Source organism: Arachis ipaensis, chromosome B5 (assembly GCF_059453495.1).
Source record: "Arachis ipaensis isolate K30076 ecotype BB chromosome B5, ASM5945349v1, whole genome shotgun sequence".
Lineage (NCBI taxonomy): Eukaryota > Viridiplantae > Streptophyta > Magnoliopsida > Fabales > Fabaceae > Arachis > Arachis ipaensis.
This window is the reverse complement of record NC_142440.1, coordinates 13,626,970-13,649,742: the sequence shown is the minus strand read 5'-3', so window position 1 is coordinate 13,649,742 and position 22,773 is coordinate 13,626,970. Positions and strand designations below refer to the sequence as shown.

At 39.0% G+C, this 22,773-nt stretch overlaps 2 protein-coding genes across 2 annotated transcripts; one reads left to right on the top strand and one right to left on the bottom strand.

The window, feature by feature from the left end:
* The first annotated feature begins 864 nt into the window (after positions 1–864).
* LOC107640176 (uncharacterized) lies at positions 865–3,644 on the top strand. Its single transcript, XM_088486796.1, has 3 exons — positions 865–1,453; positions 1,742–2,734; positions 2,821–3,644. Exons 1-3 carry the CDS (start codon positions 865–867, stop codon positions 3,642–3,644), a joined length of 2,406 nt encoding a protein of 801 aa, XP_088342922.1.
* A 564-nt stretch (positions 3,645–4,208) lies between these two features.
* On the bottom strand, positions 4,209–6,534 carry LOC148563414 (uncharacterized). The gene is made up of 4 exons (XM_088488479.1): positions 5,827–6,534; positions 5,646–5,735; positions 4,489–5,560; positions 4,209–4,360 (listed from the first exon to the last, which is right to left on the bottom strand). Exons 3-4 carry the CDS (start codon positions 5,483–5,485, stop codon positions 4,209–4,211), a joined length of 1,149 nt encoding a protein of 382 aa, XP_088344605.1. The 5' UTR covers positions 5,486–5,560; positions 5,646–5,735; positions 5,827–6,534.
* Between the last annotated feature and the right edge of the window lie 16,239 nt (positions 6,535–22,773).

The following is a 22,773-nucleotide window of genomic DNA, read 5'->3' as shown; positions in this document are numbered from 1 at the left end:
GAGGTTACTGTAACAAGCCAAAATTTTGGTGCATGGATGATAGTACAAAAGCAGAAAAGGACAAGAAGAACACCCACCAATAAGGACACCTCCAACACAGGTAGGGGATCGAAGCAAGAAAGTGAAAGAGACAAAATGGAGGTAGTGGAGGAAAGAGGAAGGTACAAGGTTCTGGCAGAAAAAGACAAAGCGGACCAACCAATGTATGATCAAGGCAATCATCAAGAAAACAATGTGTCGCCTGTAAGGAAGCAGGCTGAAATTGTTTCGAAGGAATTTCTTACAGACTCTCAAATGAGAAAAGCCAAAGCTGATTTTTTTTAATATGATTTAGTGTTGTGAGTAATACTTCATTATGATCATTTGGGGGAAATTAGACTGTTATGACGGCGTTATTTTAAGAAATTAGGGGGGAAGAAATCGGTGGGACCGATTTCAAGGAGAGAGAAGAGGGAACACAAATCGGTCCCACCGATTTGTGGAAGAGAGATGAAGAACACAAATCGGTCCCACCGATTTGTGTAAGATGGAGATACCAAATCGGACCCACCGATTTGTAGGAGTCCTATTTTATAACATAGTAATCGGTCCCACCGATTTCGGGCGTGAAAAATGTTTTTTTTAATACGACAGTGCACCAATCGGAGCGAGCGATTTGTGTGGAACGCGGTCGGTGGGTCCGATTTGCCGTAACTGCTTAAATAAAATGAAGAAAACATCACAGAAGCTTCATTTCTTCGTCTCTGGTCTCCGTCTAAGCTGATGTTCTTCCTCCTCTCCTTTTATTCTTCTCCGTCATTCTTTCCATCATTCTTGTAGAAAAAATTTAAATGAGTGTGAAAATAGGCAAGTATGTATACTGATATGGATGATAGAGTTGTGTTGAAGATTTATTGTTATGGGCAGATTTTGTTGCAAACATATGAAGGAGTTCAATTTGTGTGTGAAAATCCAGAAGATGTTGTTATTTCGTTCACGTTGTCGTTTGAGGAATTGAAAGGTGTGATTTGTGAGAAGATAGATTCTCAAAGATCTAGGAGAGTATCCTGTATTTTGTACAGGTATCCTTTATCTGTGTTTGGTGGGTTCGTTCAATTTCAGACCAAGTACGTGACGGATGAAGCGAGTATGCATGAAATGTTTTCAATGTATATGGAAAATCGCTACCAAATGTCTTATATCGAGTTGTATGTTGAGTTTGAGCAATCTGAAGCGGACCGTAACATTGTGTTGGAAGATTATAATAGTGAAAGCGAGGATGAATTTGAAAGTAACTATGAGATCGTTGGTCCAGGTGAACATGAAGATGAAGCTGGCGGCGACATGAATGCAGATGTGGCGGCAGTTGCAGATGCACTAGCAAACCCGCATCCGTTTCAGGAGCCTTCTTTCATGCGGTCGTTGGATTTGGAGGCTATGCACGCACCGGAGTTTCCGCAATATATGAATCCAGGTGCGTAAAGCTAGATAGCTGTATGAAACTCTTAAGTAGCAGATCATTATGTCAGATAAGTAATATATGTGATATGTGGATAGTCATTTGTGAGCATAGCATTTGGTTTTTTTATTAATTAATAGTTCTTTGTTATGAGTTATATTTAGATGTTCTTTACGTAGATAGAATAGCGACAAAGAAGACTATTATGATCTTACATGGTAAAGTGTGTTTATTAATTGAGTTGTAATAAATGATTTATTGCTAAGTACACAATAAAGGAATTATTATTTTTGATGTATGCAGTGCTTCCTGTTGTGGCGGATGGTGAGTTCACAGTGGGGATGGAATTCAGTTCAAGGGAGGCAGTAATCAAGGCAATAAAAGATTATACCATCCGGAGAGGTGTAGACTATCGGGTATATGAGTCGGAACCGACGACATTCTATGCCAAATGTACAGAATATGGTAATGGTTGTGACTGGTTGATCAGGGTTACCAAAATGCAAAAGAAGTACTGTTGGGAGATAATGAGGTACAACGGAAGTCACACGTGTACAAGGTCTACTATTTCTCAAGACCATTCGAAGCTGGATTCGAAGACAATTGCAGAAGCAATTAAGCCATTGGTAGAGGCTGACCCGTCTATAAAGGTAAAATCAGTAATTGTTGAAGTCCAGTCAAAGTTTAACTACACCATCAGTTATCGCAAGGCTTGGTTAGCAAAGCAACAGGCGGTGGAGTCAATTTTCAGAGGTTGGGAGGCATCGTATGAAGCTTTGCCCATATGGTTTGAGGCCATGTGTCACAAGGAGCCATCAGCAGTGGTTCACTTCGAAACAATGCCTGCTTACCAGGGGGATGATTTGGTTCCTGATATACGTGTACTGCATAGAGTCTTCTGGAGTTATTACCCTTGTATAAGGGCCTTCAGACACTGCAAGCCAGTGGTGCAGGTGGACATGACTCATTTGTATGGAAAATACAAGGGTTGTTTATTGGTTGCAGTCTCACAAGATGGTAATAACAACATCGTGCTTATTGCATTCGCCATAGTGGAGGGAGAGACTTCTGACGCATGGTACTTTTTCCTGAGTAACTTGCGTCAACATGTGGTGACACGTGATGGTGTGGGACTCATCTCTGATCGACACGATTCTATTAGGTCAGCTATTGAGAGAAGTAATGGGGCTTGGTCTCCTCCTAGAGCGTTCCATATGTTTTGTATCCGACATATTGAATCCAACTTCTTGAGGAAGTTCAAGGCACCTTACTTGCAGAAGCTCATAGTCAATATTGGTAAGTTTAAATACAATGAACTTTGAATTTATTGTCAGTACGATCAAATAGAATGATGTTCATTGTTGACTGAATGTTTTTCATAGGATACTCGAGGACGATCAGGGAGTACCAGATGCGCTATGAACGATTAAAGGAACGGGGTGAGGCTTACACCAACTGGCTTGATCGGATCCCACGTGAGCAGTATGCTTTGGCATTTGATGGTGGATACCGATGGGGTCATATGACCACCAATCTTGTGGAGTGCATCAACTCCGTCTTAAAGGGTGCACGCAATCTCCCGGTGACTGCGCTTGTTAAGGCTACATTTTACAGAATGAATGAGTTGTTCACTAGGAAAAGAGCTGAAGCTGAAGCCCGAATAAATGCTGGACTTGTGTTCTCTGAGATGGTGCCCACCAAGGTGCATGCAAATCAACGGGCATCGGGTAACATACAGGTTAGTTGTTTTGATAGAGAAAATAAAGTATTTGAGGTACGGGAGATGCCAAGTGGGGTTGAGTATGCAGTTGACCTACGCCAGCGTCGTTGCGACTGTGGTGAATTTCAGGTTGACCGAATTCCGTGTCGATATGTGTTTGCTTGTTGTGCAAATCAGCGGTTGGACTGGCAAGTGTACGTTCATGATGTATACAAGATGGACCAAGTTCGAAGAGTATACAGGGCTAGGTTTAGACCACTGGGAAATCCTGCAACATGGCCTGCTTATCATGGACCTCGATTTGTTGGAAACCCGTTCCTCAGACGTGTGGCCAAAGGTCGTCCGAAGATGACCCGCTTCTTGAATGAGATGCACACTCGTATGTTGCATCGCCCTAGGCGATGCAACCAATGCAGTGCCAATGGCCATAGTCGTAGTAAATGTCGCCAAAATGCTGAACCAAGTGTAGGTCCAGCCGAAGAGTAGTAGTTACCTTCTTTTACATTTCATCTGAATTTACATTGACATTTATATTTACCAACTCGTGCTTGTATTCATCTGAATTTACATTGACATTTATATTTGCCAACTCATTGAGTAGTAACAACCTAATTGAGGTACTCATTAAGTAAATAGTACAACTTAATTTTTAAATAGTAATAACAACCTAATTGGCATACTAATTAAGTAAATAGTACAACTTAATTTTTAAGTAGAAGTAACAACCTAATTGACATACTCATTAAGTGAATAGAACAACTTAATTTTTAAATAGTAATAACAACCTAATTGACAAACTCATTAAGTAAATAGTACAACTTAATTTTTAAATAGCGATAACAACCTAATTGACATACTCATTAAGTAATTAGTACAACTTAATTTTTAAATAGCGATAACAACCTAATTGACATACTCATTAAGTAAATAGAACAACTTAATTTTTAAATAGTAGTAACAACCTAATTGACATACTCATTAAGTGAATAGAACAACTTAATTTTTAAATAGTAATAAACCTACTTAACAACTTAGTTCATCCATACAACTTCACTTTCTTGGTGCCCACTTCATATCGGTGTATAACTTTCTGCACTTCTTGGCAATCCTGTTAAAAGCAGATGGTGTATACCGATTCGCACTCCGACGAGGAGGATCAACTCCAAGGTTGTAACCTTTTCCTCTTTCACTTGTGGCCGTACCTATGAAAGTACAACAAATGGTGGATCCTATTACTCAAATGGCTATTCAATATGTAATACAAATACAATTTCACCATAAAGCTACAAATAGAATTAAATAATCAAATACAAAAACAACTTTATTTTACCTGCATTGGGAGCTGGGTCCTCCTCCTCATCATCATCATCATCATCATCATCATCATCATCATCATCATCATCATCCTCACCTTCACCCTCTCCCTCATCCTCATCCTCATCCTCATCCTCATCCTCATCCTCATCCGCATTATCTGGATGGTCTACTAGGTAGTTATCAGTCTCATCAACTGCCCTGTTACTCTCATGAATCAGACTCATCGGAATACGTCTAGGATTTCCACTCTGTATAATCCCTCCAATGCCTTCAGCACTTCTGCTTGAGTCAACAGACATTCTGGCACCAGAATTAGCCAAGGAAGTGTGAACCCGAGGTCTCGAATCCAATGACCTCCTAGCTGGAGTAATCCCACCCGAATGTGCTTGATGGTCGGTCGGAATGTTAACATAATTACCTGAATGTGAATGGCGCGACCTCGATGCCATGAAACCAAGCAGCTGACTGAATGAAGTTTGCTCTGGATACTCAAAATGTGGACCACCCAAATACTGTTGCTGTACCGGGACTGACGCTGAAAAATAATCAGACGGATGCGTCTCAGGAACATATGGTACAAAGTACTCAACCCCCTGGTGTGGCGGTATTACTGGCGGTGGTGGTGGAGGTACCGGATCCGGTTCCGGTTCCGGCGCTAGTGGTGCTGGAGGACCTTCTGGATTCTCTTCAAATACAAGGTTCGACAATTGCAAGTGGTCACCAAATGCAGCTCGGTACCAATGCATGTAAATTTCCAATGGATAATGTAAATGCACTAAGTCATCAGAGAGAGTGTGACTATACCGATTGGTCCACTTCATCACCCAAGAAGAGTGGGTATTGGCCCAATCTTGATTCTTAGGCCCAGTAAGAACTTCGCCGTGTGATGCACCTAGATTCTCTGGTTGATTAGGAACACCCTGTGTCAATCCAAATTGTCTCCTGACTCTATCAGATGCATGCCACTCGATGCATTCAAAAGATATAAGTGGCACTATGGCACTCCACATAACCGAATTATGATGGATGTCTAAAGGAATCACGTCTGGGTCGATGTTTCCAATGCCATATGCCTGCCAAACAAACTAGACACATCGAACCAGTCAGATGATTACACAACAATTAATTTACTATACAAGTTACATACGGTACTTGTATTTTACAACATACCTGTCCTTCTTGTAGATCATCCAACAATCTCCTGTAGTGCGCAAGAGAATTATATCGGTAGACATAGTTTTCACGGTCCCAGCTACGCCACTTGCCAGTCGGACAATTCATTAGTTAACTAATCTTGTAAAAAACATAAAACAATTTCTATCATACATTTCAATGCATACTTTAATCAAACTTACCTGTTTGCAATTGGAAACACTCGGGGATTGCCGGGAATAGGCGCTAGAAATGGTAGCTGGATCCAAGCCCAAGTGAGCAAGAGTACCAACGGACCGTCCATCTTCTTGCAGTCAACACGAGTTACCCTACACAATAATCTATACAATTGTGCCAAGCATGCCGAACCCCAACTAAACTGTATGATCTGATGAAAGTTACGGAGCAAAGGTAAAAATTTCCAATGAACAGCTGAACTCGCCTTATCTCCAAACATAACTGTCCCAAATAACAACATTATGTGACACTTTACATACATCTGAATATGCTCAACATCATTCAACACTATACGATCTCTCAAACCCCTAAACCATGTTAATTTTATAAAGCTCCCTCTACATTCCGTCTTCCTCGGTGCAACTCCAAATTGGTGCAAGCACTCGGCTTCCAATGCCTCAAAACAACTCATGGTCGGTCCTGTTACCGGAAGACCATTTGTCGGCAGACCGAGAATCATCGCCACATCCTCCAAGGTCACGGCACACTCACCAACTGGAAAGTGAAACGTGTGAGTTTCAGGCCGCCATCTCTCAATCAGAGCATTAATCATTGCTGACTGACATGGAATAAATCCAATTTGTGAAACATAATAAAATCCTGTCTCGCGTAAGTGTGACTCAACAATTTGGTTGTATGAATCCGGCGGCTTTAAATGTTCACACAGCAACATCCTTAAACCCTACAATATCACGTTTCCACTATAAGTCCCAGTATAATATAACTATATTCTCAAAAACACAATTATCGTTACATGACCATTATAACTAATTCCAGCATAATTGCATTCCAAACATACGCAGTAAATCTGTTATACAAAAATCTTTCAATCATATTCAGTACCTTAAAACAGCATACTAATTTATTATTGTTATTATTACTCATAAAACAGCATACTAATTTTATTATTATTATTATTATTATTATTATTATTATTATTATTATTATTATTATTATTATTATTATTATTATTATTATTATTATTATTATTCATAACACAGCATTACAATTTTCTAATCTAAGTTTAGTTACTACTAAGTTATTCTCTAAATTTTAATGAATTAAAATTCATTTATTATTGATCATAAATAAAATAATTTATTAAATTTTAATTATTAATCATAATAAATTATTAAACTCAATTACTACTACTAATAATAACTACAATCTACTTTAGGGGAACATGTAAAGGATCTGATTTCATTAGTTCATTAACTAAAAAAAAATTATTTACAGCTTACCATACATACATACATACATACATACATACATACATACATACATACATACATACATACATGATTAATTTCGATTTTAATTTCTATTTCTAACCACCTAATCATACATGCATACATACATACATACATACATGATTAATTTCAATTTTAATTTCTATTTCTAACCACCTAATAATAAAATCATACATACATATATGATTTAATTAATCTCTACTTAATGCTATTACAATATATATTTCTAATTAAATTTAATATTTATCACTATTATTATTATTAAATCAGATTATTAAAAAATAAAAACTTACATAATTTGGATCTCCAAGATAATTAACAATGTGAAGATCTGGTTGATTTACTTCTTTAATTTTTGGTCTTCTTGACATTTTCTTTGAATTCTTTTCAAAATCTGTTGTGGTCCAACAATGGTGTGCAGCAAGGATATAGTGGGGTTGAGGGTGTTGAAGAGAGGGAGGAAAGTGAAAGAGAGTGAAATTGAGGGTGCTGAAGAGAGGGAAACTAAAGTGAAAGAGAGTGAAAGAGAGTGAAAGGGATAGGATGAGGGGGTTCTTTTGTGGCAAGGGGGTCACGGGCAACCAAGGGAACTGCATGCGTCACGCGTGGCCAAGGAACGCAAATCGGTGCCACCAATTTGTGCACCCTCCGCGACCTGAAATCGGTGCCTCCGATTTCCTTGCAACCAATCGGTGCCACCGATTTCTGCTACCTAGCCGTCACAAATCCGTTAAACACCAATAATCACCATATCGCTGCATAACTCCATCAACGGCGTCATATCTAAATTAAAAAACTCACCACTTCAGTACAAATCAATGATGAATATCCTTCTGACCATCTAAATCTAGCCCAATCATCCAAACTCAAATCCCAAAGCCCAACTTCTTCACAACAACACCACTAAGTTGCTCCAACCTCATCACAGCCAACCCTTCAACTCTCCCTAAGACAACCCATGGCCCATTAATCCCATATTATAACCCCCATTTTTGACCCTACCCCCAGCCCAATCTTATCTCATGTGTCCCAATCGTTAGAAATATCTGACACTTATATGGTATTGGAGACCCAAGTGGACCATTGTATGGATCCAAAACCTCTAGACCCAAAGCAGCCTTATTTCTCGGGCTCGGATCTGGACGAAGTCATGGCCGAAGGAACAGTGTCAGTAATGGAATGGGGAAGAAGAAAAGTCTCGGAGGGGGATGATGTGCACATGGCCTAATTGGGACAATCATGATTTACCTTATCTCTGAATTTTGGATCCTTGAAGCTTTGGGCTTCTTTAACAATAAGTCTTGATGATCATTTTTTCTTAGAATACTAGAGGGGTGTCGTTGGCCCAAGCTTTGCAAAAACATTAAGAGAATATACTCAGCAATTTAAACCTGACTTGGTTGTAATCTAGGAGACCAGGTGCGGGGGAGAAGTAGCGAAGAGATCTTCTTAGAATTGTGGCTTCAATTTCCATTTGACCGTGGATGCTTAAGGATTCTCTGGAGGAATTTGGCTTTTGTGGAATAACCCAAATTTTTGTATTCAAGAAATTAGCAGGCATAACCAAGCCTTGCATGTTCAGATTGAGAATGGGATGGAGTAGTAGAATCTAACCGTGGTATATGCTAATCCTCAGGAGACCATGAGAAGAGAAGTTAAGAGCTTCATTAGCAACATTACAGACACAGTTCAAGGTCCTTGGTTACTTTGTAGAGACTTCAATGATATTGGAGGAATGGATGAGAAAAAGGGTGGGGCTCTTCCAGATAAAGCTCAAATTAGGAGGTTTATAAGGTGGATTGATCGTTGCAGTCTTATTGATTTGGGTTTTACTGGCACAAAATTTACTTGGAGAGGGTCAGTTTAGCAAAATGGGGAGTGTATTTTCAAACGTCTGGATAGAGCTTTGTGCAATGCGGATTTGAGACTCAGATTTCAAAAAGCAATGATAGATACTTTGTCAAGGGTTAGGTCAGATCATCACCCAATCCTCATTAAATACAAAGGTATGCTCAATCATCCTAGGAAAAAACCCATCGGATTCAAGCTTATGTGAATGCAACACCATGACTTCCAACCCTTTATTAGATAAGCCAGGCCGGTAACCACCCCTTGACTAGCGTCGTCAACTCTTTTATGAAAAAAAAATTGTGGAATCGAGATATTTTTAGGCATCTATTTAAGCAAAAAAGAACCATCTTGAATAGGCTTTAAGGCACCCAAAACTCACCCAGCTATGGAAGGTGCAAATTTCTAGATAGTTTGAAGGAAAGACTCAATAGCGAGCTAGAAGCTATTCTTGATAGGGAGCATACATTTTGGCTCCAAAAATCGAGGGAGAATTGGATTGTGGAGGGGGATTCCAATACGCGATATTACCACACCAAAACCATCATTAGGAGGAGGAGGAACAAGATTTTAAAGTTGAGGGATGATAGTGGGGTTTGGATGGAAGACAACTAAGTTCTAGAGAGTCATGTTTGTCAGTATTTCCAAAACCTCTTCCAAGACAAGTACCCTAGAAGGAATTGTGTGATCAACACCACAACATTTTACCCCCCGATGGAAGATGGGGAGATACACAACCTGAATCAATTCGTCAACAAGAAGGAAACTGAGGACGCGATTTTTGCCATGGGATCCCTTAAAGCTCCCAAAAATGATGGACTCCCGGTAGGATTCTTTAAAGAAAATTGGCAGGTAGTTGGAAGCAGCGTCATTAATTTTGTCTTGGACTCATGGAGGAACCCAAGCGGCATCAAGAAAGTGAATAACACTCTCCTGACTCTCATTCCTAAAGTGGACCACCTGGAATTTGTGAATCATTTCATCCAATCTTTCTTTGTAATGTATCTTACAAGACCATAACAAATATCTTGGCTAATAGGATCAAAACCACCTTGAATAACCGTATATTCCATACTCAATCTAGTTTTATCCCGGGTAAAAAAATCCAGGATATCATTATTATTGCGCATGAGATCATCCATTCGATGAGGAAGCCGGCAGCTAAGCAAGGGCACATGGCGATGAGAATTGACCTAGAAAAGGCCTACGATAGACTTAGTTGGAACTTTATTGAGAGATGTCTTCAAGATTACTCAATACCTCCAGAGCTGATCAGTATCATTATGAATTGCATTAGGTCGGCCAGCTTTCAAGTTTTGTGGAATGGGAAAAAATCCAATGTCTTCTCTCCATCTTGCGGCATCCGCCAAGGTAACCCCATTTTGCCATATATCTTTGTCATATGTATCGATAGACTGTCTCATATGATTGAGGACATGGTGAATGAGGGGTAGTGGAACCCTTTTCGTATCGGGAGAAACAGACCTCTTATATCCCACTTAATGTTTGCCGATGACATCATGTTGTTCATTGAAGCTTCTCAAGGGCAAATTCGTAACATCAAGAAGTGTCTTGATATTTTTTGTGAGGCCTTGGGTCAAGTGGTCAATGCCTAGAAAACACAAGTCTTCTTCTAAAAAAATGTGAATAATGAGTGTAGGGAAACAATTATTAAAGAGGTAGGCTATAAAGAAACAAAAGAGATTGGAAGGTATTTGGGGTCTTATATTGTGAAGGGACGGGATAGCAAAAGAAATTATGGGTACATCCTGGACAATGTGAAGAATAAACTCAAGGGATGGAAGTAAAAAATCTAGTCTATAGCAGGAAGGTTGGTGCTAGCTCAATCTTCTATTGGCCTGATTGCCAATTTTGCGATGCAACACAGCAAGCTGCCAAAAGGCATTTGTAGCAAAATGAAGAAAGCTCACCACAATTTTATTTGGGGATCGAACGAAATACATCGCAGGGTGCATCTCATTAGTTGGGAAACTTATCTCCCGAAGGATGCTGAAGGCTTGGGGTTCAAAAGGCTGGAAGCGATGAATCAAGCGTTTTATTTAAAATCTATTGGAACTTGATCGAAGACCCTAACACTTTATGGGCGAGGGTGTTATGATATAAGTACTATAATGAAAAAACTAATAGACCTCATAACCCCACTATGGGATGCTCCAACCTTTGGAGAGCTTTGTAGCAAGTATGGCCACCATTTGAGGAGAATCTTGTTCACAGAATTAGCAACGGAAAAAATATTAATTTTGGAAGGATAAATGGCTTAGTGTGGATGGGTGCCTTGCGAACCATATTAGGCCAAACGTGCAAATTGAAGATATGGATGCCAGTGTCCAGAATTATGTGAACTCAGAGGGAGAATGGAACCTAGAGGTGATTAGTTCTGCAATTGAGATAGAGTGTATTCCCTTAATCAAAGCCACCCCTGCCCCTAGACCCTCAGATCCTCCTAATAGCAGAGCTTGAAAGAATTCATCAGATGGAAGATTCTTAGTTAGAGAAGCTTATAAAGCTATTATCCAACCTCCTATTGGTACCAGCAATGTGTGAAAGAATATTTGGAAATGGCACGACTCTCAAAGAATAAAAATATTCATGTGGCAAGCCATACATGGTAGATTGCTCATTAACTACAGAAGGAGTAAATGGTATGGGACTCCTGTCCTTAGTCATTATTGCACAAATCAAGTTGAAGATACTATGCATGTTTTGAGAGGTTGCGAGGGGGCAAAGATTATCTGGAAAAAGCTTGCTAGAAGCGAGCTGGCGTTGGAGTTCTTTTCCATTCCTATGCCCGATTGGTTCCATGAGTGTTTGAAGAAGGATTGGGGTTGTTCGTTTCAAGTGGAATCGATTGGTATCTATATGGTTGCTTGTTGGAGGATTTGGAAATGGAGAAACATGGAAATATTCTAAAGACCCTTCAAGAGACCATTGATAGCGAACAATCTTATTTAGGATTATGTTACCACCATTCATAAAGCCTTTGAGAAGTATCTCATTGGGACCAATACTCAAAGGAGAATGGCTATTAGTATCAAGTGGAAACCCCCACAAAATAATTAGATTAAAATAAATACAAATGGGGCAGTAAAAGATAATCCAGGGAGGGCAAGATGTGGTGGTATTCTAAGAAATAGCGAAGGAAGATGGATCATGGAATTTTTCAGGAACCTGGGTGTCTGTTCCACATATCTTGCTGAGCTTTAGGGGGTATACACGGGCCTGGAGATAGCCTGGACGATGGAGTTCAGAAGAATTTAGCTTGATTGTGACTAAAGCGCAGTAGTAAATAATTAATTGGATAGGATGTAAAATTCTGCAAAATACTAAATAATTAACTGACAACTAATAAATAAATTAAATGAGAGCAAAATAGAGTTAGATATTTAATATTTATAATTTAAAGAAATAAAAATATTTAGGATGCGAATTAAAACGCTTATTTTAAAGGTTTTGGCCTAAAATTAGGCCAACAGACTAAAAGAAATGAAATTAGGCCTTACCGGGCCCAAGCCCCCATATATATATACCCTCACTTAAGGAGATTTCAACCACCATTTTCCCCCATTTGAGAGAGAGAGGCGGATAGAAGAGAGAAGAAAGAGGCGAGAGAAAAAACCTTAATTTCACCATCTTCAATCTATCATAGCTTTTGCTACGGAATTCCGATTGACGAGCTGTTTACAGCCACGCAAAGCTTGTTATCCCCTATTCAATTCTATCTAAATAGTTTGGTAATTAACTCGAAATTCCAGTCCCATTTTCTTATTCAAAGCTGAAATCATGTTTTTAGTTTCAGTGTTGAGGATTTAGTGATTTTGATGTTATAGGAATCCTCTAACTTATGTTCTTGGTGGTATCCATTACTAATTTTAGTGGGTGAAGGTAATAAATCATTTTTCTCTCTTAGTTCATCAAATTATGAAAATCCTAGTTTTTAATGTTGTGTTAAATTATACAATATGATGTTAGATTGAGTAATTGAAAGCTTAGATCGGTGAAACTTTGAAAAGGAAAGTTTGGAAGCTTGGATTTGCGACATTAAGGTATGGGTGGTAATTTTGAGTAGGCATTATGTAAGGGTATGTGAAAACTTAAGTTATTTGCCCCTAAGATAAGTTGAATGAAATTGATTGTTGATATGTTTGAATAATTGTTAGTATGAGCATTGAGTTAGTTGATGTATTTTGACATAAAATTAAAAGTGAAAATAAGGAATTTATGATACATTGAGAGATGCTATGTTATATTGTTGCAATTAGATATTGTGAAGTATGTTGGTACTACGTTGCATGAAAATGAATATGTATGTTGAGTTTCAATTGAGAATTGGATGTATGAATATTGTAATTTGTGAAATTGGGCCGGAGGCCGTGATAGAGTGAGAAAATCTCCTATGTGGTAAGTTGAGGTAAGTGGTGTGAATGGTTGTATGAGATTGTGATGATTGATTATTGGGTGATTGAGAAATTGGATATATGAATGTTGTATGTTGTCATTAAACATGGGTATGTTGATAGAATAACTTAAACAAGGTGGAAGTGAGTTGATTTAGGTTTGCGAGAATTGAGAATTTATGAATGAGTGTTTGGGGTGTGTATGAGTGGTTTTAGAATGGTCCATAATTGAATTGAATTGAGAAATTTATGAATTTAAAAGGTTATGAGAATTTGGTAAAAATATATTTTTAACCAACTTCGATGGCTATAACTTAGCGCTCGGAGTTTGAAATTGAGAGGAAGTTATTTTAAATTAAAACTTGTTAAAAGACCTTTAAAACCATATAAAGATGAGGAAAAACGGAATTTTGTAGAGGAAGTTATGAAAGTTTGAAAATGGATGTGAAAAACTAAATTTTCTTCAACATATTAGCTTTTCTGAAACACTGTGTTCATGCATACGCAGAGGTGTCACGTGACGCGAGTTACTAGCCCTACCAAGCACATCTCGCGTACGCAGTACTGGGTCGCACCTCCCTTTTGGTGCCATAGGAATAAATAGAAAATCCTTAAGCGAAGCGTCAACACCAAACTTAAATGTTTGTTTGTCCTCAAGCAAAGAAGAACTGAAAATAAAAAGAGACAGATATTATGAGAAAAGAAAAATAAAAGGATAAAAGAACAAGAGAGAATTAGGATTGGGAGAGAAAGAAAAAAAATTAAAACTGGGCAGCGAAGGCGACGCGTTCGCGTACAGCACGTGATCGCGTACGTCGCGCATTCTTCATAATGACGCATTAGCGTCAGGCACGCGTCCGCGTGCCCTGGATTTTGTGCGATTCGCGCGAAGCCAGCCGCGCGCCCACATGACTTTCTGTTCGCATGGCTTGGGAGCCAAATTTTCATAAGACGCGTTCGCGTCATGCACGCGCACGCGTGGATGGCCATTTATGCAAATGACGCAGACGCGTCGGTCACGCATTCGCGTGGGAAATTTTGTGCTTTTAGCATACTTCCAGCCCCAAGCCAGCATAACTCTCTGTCCAGACACCTTTTACGTCGATTTTTCGGGTCACGCGTCCGCGTGGGTGACGCGGACGCGTGAAGTGCCAAAATCATGAGTGACGCGCACGCGTGGGGTACGCATCCGTGTGGGCTTGTTCGTGCAAAAGGCTTCATGCCGGCACCACTCCCGCGCAACTCTCTGTAATTTTTTTTCTTCTTTTTTTTCTCGGCTCCTGTTCTAAAATAGCTGCATGATCAGAAAATTAGTAAGAACTTAATAAAAATCAAATAAGTAAGAAAACTACTACTACGAAAAATAACTAAGAATGAAAAGGAACGATCATACCACGGTGGGTTGTCTCCCACCAAGCACTTTTAGTTAAAGTCCTTAAGTTGGACATGTTGTGAGCTTCTTGTCATGGTGGCTTGTGCTTGTACTGATCCAGGAATCTCCATCAATGTTTGTAATTCCAATGGCTACCGAGATCCCAAACTAGGCGCATAACGCCTTTGAGCAAGTTGAAGCAAGTGACAAGACCCCAAGAGTGTTGATTGTAGAAATGAATTCCAGGGTCCCAAACCTTGCTTTTACACCCGTCTCCTTGTGGATCACCATTGTTCCCACCGGGTAGCAAGCGTTCTGAATTCTCACAGAGACATCCAAACAACCTTCTAGACCCATTCAATTGAGCTCTACACCAATCCTTGCACTTCAATTTGGAGCATGCAACCATATTGAACCTTGCTTGACAACTCTTACCACTAACCATCTTGCTCTTACTCTTAATGCCACAAAGAGCTCTAAGTTGACCATCCGTCTCCAGTAGCCCATATTCAAGTGGGAACGTAAAGGTTAAGGACAGGAATTTTACCCACTTGAATGTTGTATTGGATGTTGATGGCTTTGGGAGAGGTCTTGCAAGCTCCACTCCCTTGTGTTCTTCTTTGAATTCTTCCACTTCTTTGCAAGCTTCCTCAATTTCAACCTCTTCTTTTTGGTAGCTGTCTTCTAATTCAATCTCTTCTTCATTGCTTACCAAGGGCATGTGATGTTGTGCATCTTCCTCCTTTGTGGGTGCATCTTCTTCTTCTTCCATGTGTGAGGATGAAAAGTTCTCTAATTCACTGGAGTATGAACTCCTTTGATTGATTTTCTCACTTTCTTCCAGAGGATCTTGCATTATATCTCTTGGGAAGAAATTTGCTTGCTCCTCTTTCTGTGACTTGATAATCGACTGCACATGTGTCTCTATATTTTTTACACTTGTCTTGATATCATGTATGAATTCTTTCATGAGGAGCTCAATATCTGATGGTATTTGAAATGAATAAGGAGATGGTGGCTCTTGATATGAATAAGAAGGAGGTGATGGTTCTTGATAAGAGTAAAAAGATGATGGTTCTTGGTATGGATAGAGAGGTGGTGGTTCTTGGTATGAATATGGAGATGGTAATTCTTGATAGTTGGAACATGGAGCATTGAAGTTTCTTTGGTTTTGACTTTGCCAACCAAAGTTTGGGTAGTCCCCCCATCCACAATAATATGAATCACTACTCGGGTGTGAGTAGTAACCCATATGATCTCTCTCCATTATTTTTCCTTAGCACAAAACACCAAACAGAATTAAACGCACCATGTGGTAAACAGGAAGGCAAAGAAGAAAGAACAGAATTCTAAGAATTAAAATAAGAAAAATTAAAATAAAACTAACTAGGAAACACTAAACTTAATTTCAGAAATAAAAAAAATTATTAGTACTATTTATTTATTTAAATTTTTTTTATATATATATTAAAACTAAACAATAAAATGTCACAAAAAAAAAAAAACTAAACAATAAAATAAAAGAAGAAGAAAGAAACAAAACGTAAAGAAAAAAAATTGACGTAAAAAAAGAAAAGAAAAAAAATGAAAAATAAAAGAAAAACAAACAACGACAAAATAAAAAAAAAGGGGGAAGGGGTTATGCTAACGAAAAAAAAAGAAACAAAGAAATTTTGTTTTCAAATTTTTTTTTATAATAAAAGAAAAAAAATGAAAGAAAACGTAACAGGGGAGGGGTTGCTAACGAGAAACAAGAAAAATATATATATATATATTTTTTTTTTTGAAAAATAATAAAACAATTTTTTTTTTATAAAATTAAAATTAAAACGCCTAATCTAAACAATCAAACAACTAATAGTTGTTAATCACAGTCAATCTTCGGCAACGGCGCCAAAAATTTGGTGCGGTATTTCTAACCACACTACTAACTGGCAAGTGCACCGGGTCGTACCAAGTAATACCTTACGTGAGTAAGGGTTGATCCCACGAGAATTGATGGATTAAGCAACAATAGTGTTTGATAGGATTAGTTAGACAGACAGAAAATAGTGTTTGGAAGTTCAAAAGCATTAAACAGTAAATTTAGAATATTAAAGATAGGCAGATAAATAAGTTGGGAATAAAATTTTGAGAAAGCAGTTAAGGTTTCAGAGTTATCTATTTTTCCGGATTTATTTTTCTTACTAACTATTTTAATCATGTAAGATTTAATTTCATGGCAAACTATGTGACTAGACCCTAATTCCTTAGACCTTCCTAGTCTCCTCTAAAATTTATTAATCGCCAATTCCTTGGTCAATTAGTTCCAATTAGAGGGTGAGGCTCAATTTCTAGTTTATATGCCAAAAGAATCCTAATTATCCAAAAATAAGGGGATTATATGTCACGTATCCCGTTAAATACAAACAATTAAAAATTCAGTATAATATGTTTTCAAGCTGTTGTTCAAGTAAAGAGCTTTTCCAAGTTTTACAAGAACTCGATTAGAACATGGGTCATACTTCCGTTCCACCCAAATTCATAAATTAAAGAACGAAAATAATTATTGAAATATAAATCAAAACATGGATTAAATTAGAAAGATCAAACGAATAAATCCATACAAATAGACAGAGCTCCTAACCTTAACAATGAAGGATTAGTTGCTCATGATTCCGAGAAAAATAAGGGTTCTGGTAAAAATGTACTGAGTTCCAATCTGATGGATCAGATCCCTTTTTATAACTAATCCTAATAAATTTAAAATCTAATATTTAAAATTAAACTTAAAATAATATCTTTTCCTAATTTAAGATTTGAATTTAAATTCGAATTAATTAACAAGTCTTCAACTGATAGGTGGGGACCACTTGATTTGTCCATTCCACAGCTTCTAATATATGTTTTCTGGACTGAAAACTGAGTTAAAACAGCCCAAAAATTGCCTCCAGCGTTTTCTGTCAATTCCGCAGATCGCTCATGTGACGCGTCCGCGTCATTGCGATTTCCTCCATTCTGCGCGGTCGCGTGAGCCATGCGTCCGCGTCGGTATTCGCTGGTCATCTCCTTGGTTTCTTCTCTTTCTCTGCAGAAACTTCATCAAATCCATCCGAATGCTACCTAAAATGAATAAAATTGCACAAAACTCAAAATAGCATCCATAGTGGCTAAAATATAATTAATTCTTAATTAAACTCAACAAGTTAGATGCAAATTCACTAGGAAAAGATAGGAAAGATGCTCACGCATCACTCGCATAGCGACTTTGTCATTTTTAACAGTCATGCGTACGAGGTATGTGTCATGCGTACGCAACTTTTGAAAAATTCACATTTTTGCGTACGCATGAGGCATGTGTTCGCATGACCACTCTGTTTTGCTGAAAATTTTTATTTTACTTACTTTGCCCATTTCACTTGGCTGTTTCATTTTCGTAATCCTATTTGAGATCCGATAACTATTTTCCATGACTGGGAATGAATCTTATGCCTCTAAATTGTTTTCTTAACGTTTTAAACTTTCGTAACTCCTATAACGAGGGTAGAGGATAATGAGAATGAGATGATATGATTGAGCGATGATATTGAATTGATTCGAGAGGATGATGAGAATGAGATTATATGATTGAATGACGAGATTAAATTAATCCGAGACGTTAATGAGATTGAGATTATATGATTGAATGACGAGATTGAGTTGATTCGAGAGGACAAAGAAAACAAGATTATATGATCGAATGACGAGATTGAGTTGATTCGAGAGGGCGATGAGAACGAGATTATATGATTGAATGATGAGATTGAGTTGATTTGAGAGGATAATGAGAATGAGATCGTATGATCGAATGATGAGATTGAATTGATTTGAGAGCATAATGAGAATGGGTTTGATTGATAATTGAGCTTTTGGGGTAGATACAAGGATTGTGGTTTGTCCCGCTTGCTCCCAGTTGGTATTTGAGCTTCTGGGGTAGATGGAAGGATTGTGGTTGGTATTTGAGCTTCTGGGGTAGATGCAAGGATTATAGTTTGTTCCACTTGCTCCCAGTCGGTACTTGAGCTTCTTGGGTAATATGCAAGGATTGTGGTTTTGTCCTACTTGCTACCAGTCAGAATTTGAGCTTCATGGGTAGATGCAAGTAGTTGGTTTGTCCCGCTTGCTCCAGGATGAAATTGAGACTGTTGACCCTCCGTCGCAAGATGTATCCGGACACCTATACCTTCCCGGATAAATCCCCCAATGGATATTGATCAATGAATATGAATACGAGCTTTGGGGATGCGCGCACCGAGAGACTGTCCAGGGTTAGCTATCGGACATATCGGGTTTGGCTGTATAACTGACATATGAGCTCATTGGCCATAAGGCAGGCATACATCATTTGCATTTGTGTGTATTGTTTGGGTGTGCATCTTGTATTTGGCTTGTCTATTTGAATAATTGTATTTATATGCTAATTGAACTAGTTGCTTTATCTGTTCTCTCTACTTGTGTATTCCTTGTATTGCTTTGAATGTGTTTGCACAACTGAGAGATCCCTTATGCTGACAGTGGTGATGCTGAGCGTTGTTCTTGATGAGAGTTGATGGTTGAGAATTGTGGAAAAGTCTGATAATGAATTAATAATATTGAAACTAAATTTTAATGTTGAATTATTAAATGATTTATGAATCTATGATATTGAGAGATGATGATTTGTATAAGGGAAAATTTAGATCTAAATATTACCAAAATAGTTGAGATTTAGTTGTCTACCTTAATCGAATTAGTAAGAACCCTAGGCTTGAACTTTGTGTGATCGGAGATTAGGATTGCCTAGCGGGTTCATGTGGTTTTACATAGTATCTATTTGGAATTATTACCCTACTGGGAACCTTTGGGTTCTCACCCGATGTCGAATTTTGTTTTCAGATGCAGGACGTGATGCACATCGCTGAGTGTGCTGGACTCTTGATGAAGCAAAGAAAATTTTTATTCTGCTTTAATTTTAGACTCTCTCTTTCTTTTGGAAATATTTATATTATGCACTTGTTTTAAAGACTTGCCTTTAGAGGCTTATGATATATTTTGGAGAGATAGGTTATGTTTATCCAACTATTTTACTGATGTAACTCTAGCTGGCCTAATCTTCGCGGGCCGAGACTAGTTGGTAATTGTTCCGAGGGTTACTTGAAACTGGAGGTCGATCTCGAATGAGATCTTCTGTACAGGTCGGAGATGGCGTGTCCGGCTGGCTGGTGGCGGCCGGAGCTGTTGTGTCCGACTTGTTGGACTGGCTGTACTGCTGATCCTTGGTCACCGGAGGGTGGGGGGTACCTGCAAGAGACTCCGATGCTTAAGTTAGCACGGGTATTAAGCAGGTTTTATGTAGAATCAGAGTATGAGTTATACCTGGGTGCTCCAGTGTATTTATAGTAGTTGTAGAGTGACCTTTCTAGATAAGATAAGTTAGTTATCTTATCTTATCTTTATCTTTGAGTTGAGGTCAGCTTATCTTCAAGGGAACCGCCCTTATCTCTTATAGGCTTGGACGGCCTTTGGTCTTGGGTCGTGTTCCTCTACTTGGGCCCTTTATGGGCTTTCCTGTCGACTTAGCCGAGTTCTTTTAAGAAGAAGTCGGTCCGCTTGACCTGAAGAGGTCGGTCGCTTTGTCGTCGATCATCCCAGGTCGGATAGCTCGACCCAGGGTATGAACAGTGCCCCTGCTTGAGCTCGGTCTTCTGCTTTGAAGTCGAGTTTTTTGACTTCGAACTTCTTTACAGCGAAGCCGAACTCAAGCAATTTTGTCGATTCCTTTCTACGTAGAGCTTTTGAATGTAGAACGTTTTCCTCTAAAAACGCGCACTTTTATATCAGCGCTTTTGTTCTTGGGAACGTGAGAGGGTTTAATGCCTTCATTAATTGGTTATTAATTGCCCTCGTTCTCTCTTGGCTTTTATTTTGAAATTCTCAATCAAAAAACGGTTTCTCTTCTTCGCTCCTCTTCGTAACTTCTCCCTTTACTATCTCATTTTCTGTTTCTTTCGCAATTTCTCCTGCAACGTCTGTTCTGTTACTGCTTTCTGTGGGAAAGGGGCGATTTCCAGATTTCTCCTTCAATCTTCGTAATTTCTGTTTCGAGGGTGGTTTTGCTTCTGCTCTTCGGCTTTCTTTTACAGTCTTTCTTCTATTTCTCCAGGTTCGACTTTTCTTTCTACCTTTCTCTATGCCTATTTTTGTGTCTGTTTTGAGAAAGTTTGGGTTTTTCTGTTTTTTTGCTGATCATTGTGTGTCTTGTAGTTTCTCCTTCTGTTGCTTGATACTTTTAAGAACTTTGCATGTTTTGTGAATGCTTTTGTATTTGAAGCTTTGGAATGATGACTTTGTTTGATTCTGAAAAAGGTTGCTCCTTTGACGATTTTGGGAGTGTTCGATGTTGGTGCTTGTTCTCTGCTGACGATTTTTTGCTTGATTTCGAAAAAGTTTGCGTCTTTGCTGTTTCTCTGCTTTTTGATGGTTTTCTGTTTGGCGTTGTTGACGTTGACAGTGCTTTCGCTGGTAGACTGTAGAAAGATAGTTGCTTTGATGACTTTGCGTTTTTTAACTTGATGGACGAAATGCTTGCTGCTTTAGGTCTTCTTTCCTTGTTTTGAGAGATATTGGGGTGTAGGTTTTTCCTAGAAATCTTGCTTTGTTATTGCCTCCAAAGGATGCCCCAGGACTTTTTGGCTTTAGTCTTGGGGTTTTCCTTTTGTTTATCCGCCCGTCGAGATGTTTTGACCCATGTCCGAGATATTTTTTTGAGTAATCCGTTCTTCTTTTCTTTTGTAGGATCTTAGTTGACCTCATGTCTTCCCGAAATAACGTCGTAGCGACGCCTTCCCAGGTCCCTGCGGGTATGGCCGATTGGGTGGATTCCATGGTTCTCATGTGTGTCTCGCTGGTTGATTCTGAGTTTTGTTCTCAGCTTAGGCAGTTTCACAGCGTCTGTAGTGACTCTGGTGATGAGAAAAATTATGAGCTTGTTCCCCCTTCCTCTGACGAGAGAGTCTGTTTCTCGACTCGAGTTGTTGACAATCGCCCTTTCTTTTATGCTTACGATTTTTTCTTTGGTCAACTCGGAGTTACTCTTCCCTTTACTCCATTTGAAATCGACCTATTATGGTCTTGTAATGTTGCCCCTTCTCAACTTCACCCCAACTCCTGGGGTTTTATTAAAATCTTCCAATTGTTGTGTAATAGTTTTGGTATTCCTGCTTCTCAATCTCTCTTTTTCTATTTGTTTGTCTTGACTAAGCCTGGTGTGGTGAAAAAGAAGTCAGCTTGGGTCTCCTTCCGTTCTACCCAAGGAAAGAAAGTTTTTTCCATGTTTGACAAATCGTTTCGGGATTTTAAAAACTATTTCTTCAAGGTCCGAGCTGTTGAAGGATCTCGGCCCTTTTTCTTGGATGAAAATGATGAGCCCGCCTTTCCCCTAGAGTGGCAGAAGGATGTTAGGGTCTCTAGGTACTCTTGGGACATGTTGGATGAGGCTGAGCGAGCCTTTGTGACTGTTTTAGAGGAGCGTTGGGGTCAGCCTCCCCATCTTGACACAAAGAAATTTCTAACCAATCCTTCTCTTCTTCAATCTGAACTGGGTATCTTGTGTTTCCTTTTTGTCTTATGATGCTTGTAGCTGTATTTTCGACTTGTTTGATTTGTAGCTTGACTTCTATTTTATTTGCAGAGGCAATGAAGAACAATGAGTCTATGAAAGCTTTTAAAAGGGCACAGAAGGCGACTGCTACCAGGAATGTTGCTGCCCGGGCTGCTGGGGAAGGGTCTTCTCAGCCCCGCGAGAAGCCGGCAGTGCCGAGCTCTCCTGGGGTGAAGAAGGCGATCCCGATACCTCGGGTTCGTTTGGTGGATCCTCCTTCTTCTTCTGCCGCTCCATCCGCCACTCCTCCGAGTAAAAAGCAAAAGACTTCTGAGCCTTTTGACCTCAACGCTCCTGACTTCAATGCCATTGAGTTTATAGATCAACAAATTGGGCCATATGGTACCATTCCCATGGATGATGTGTC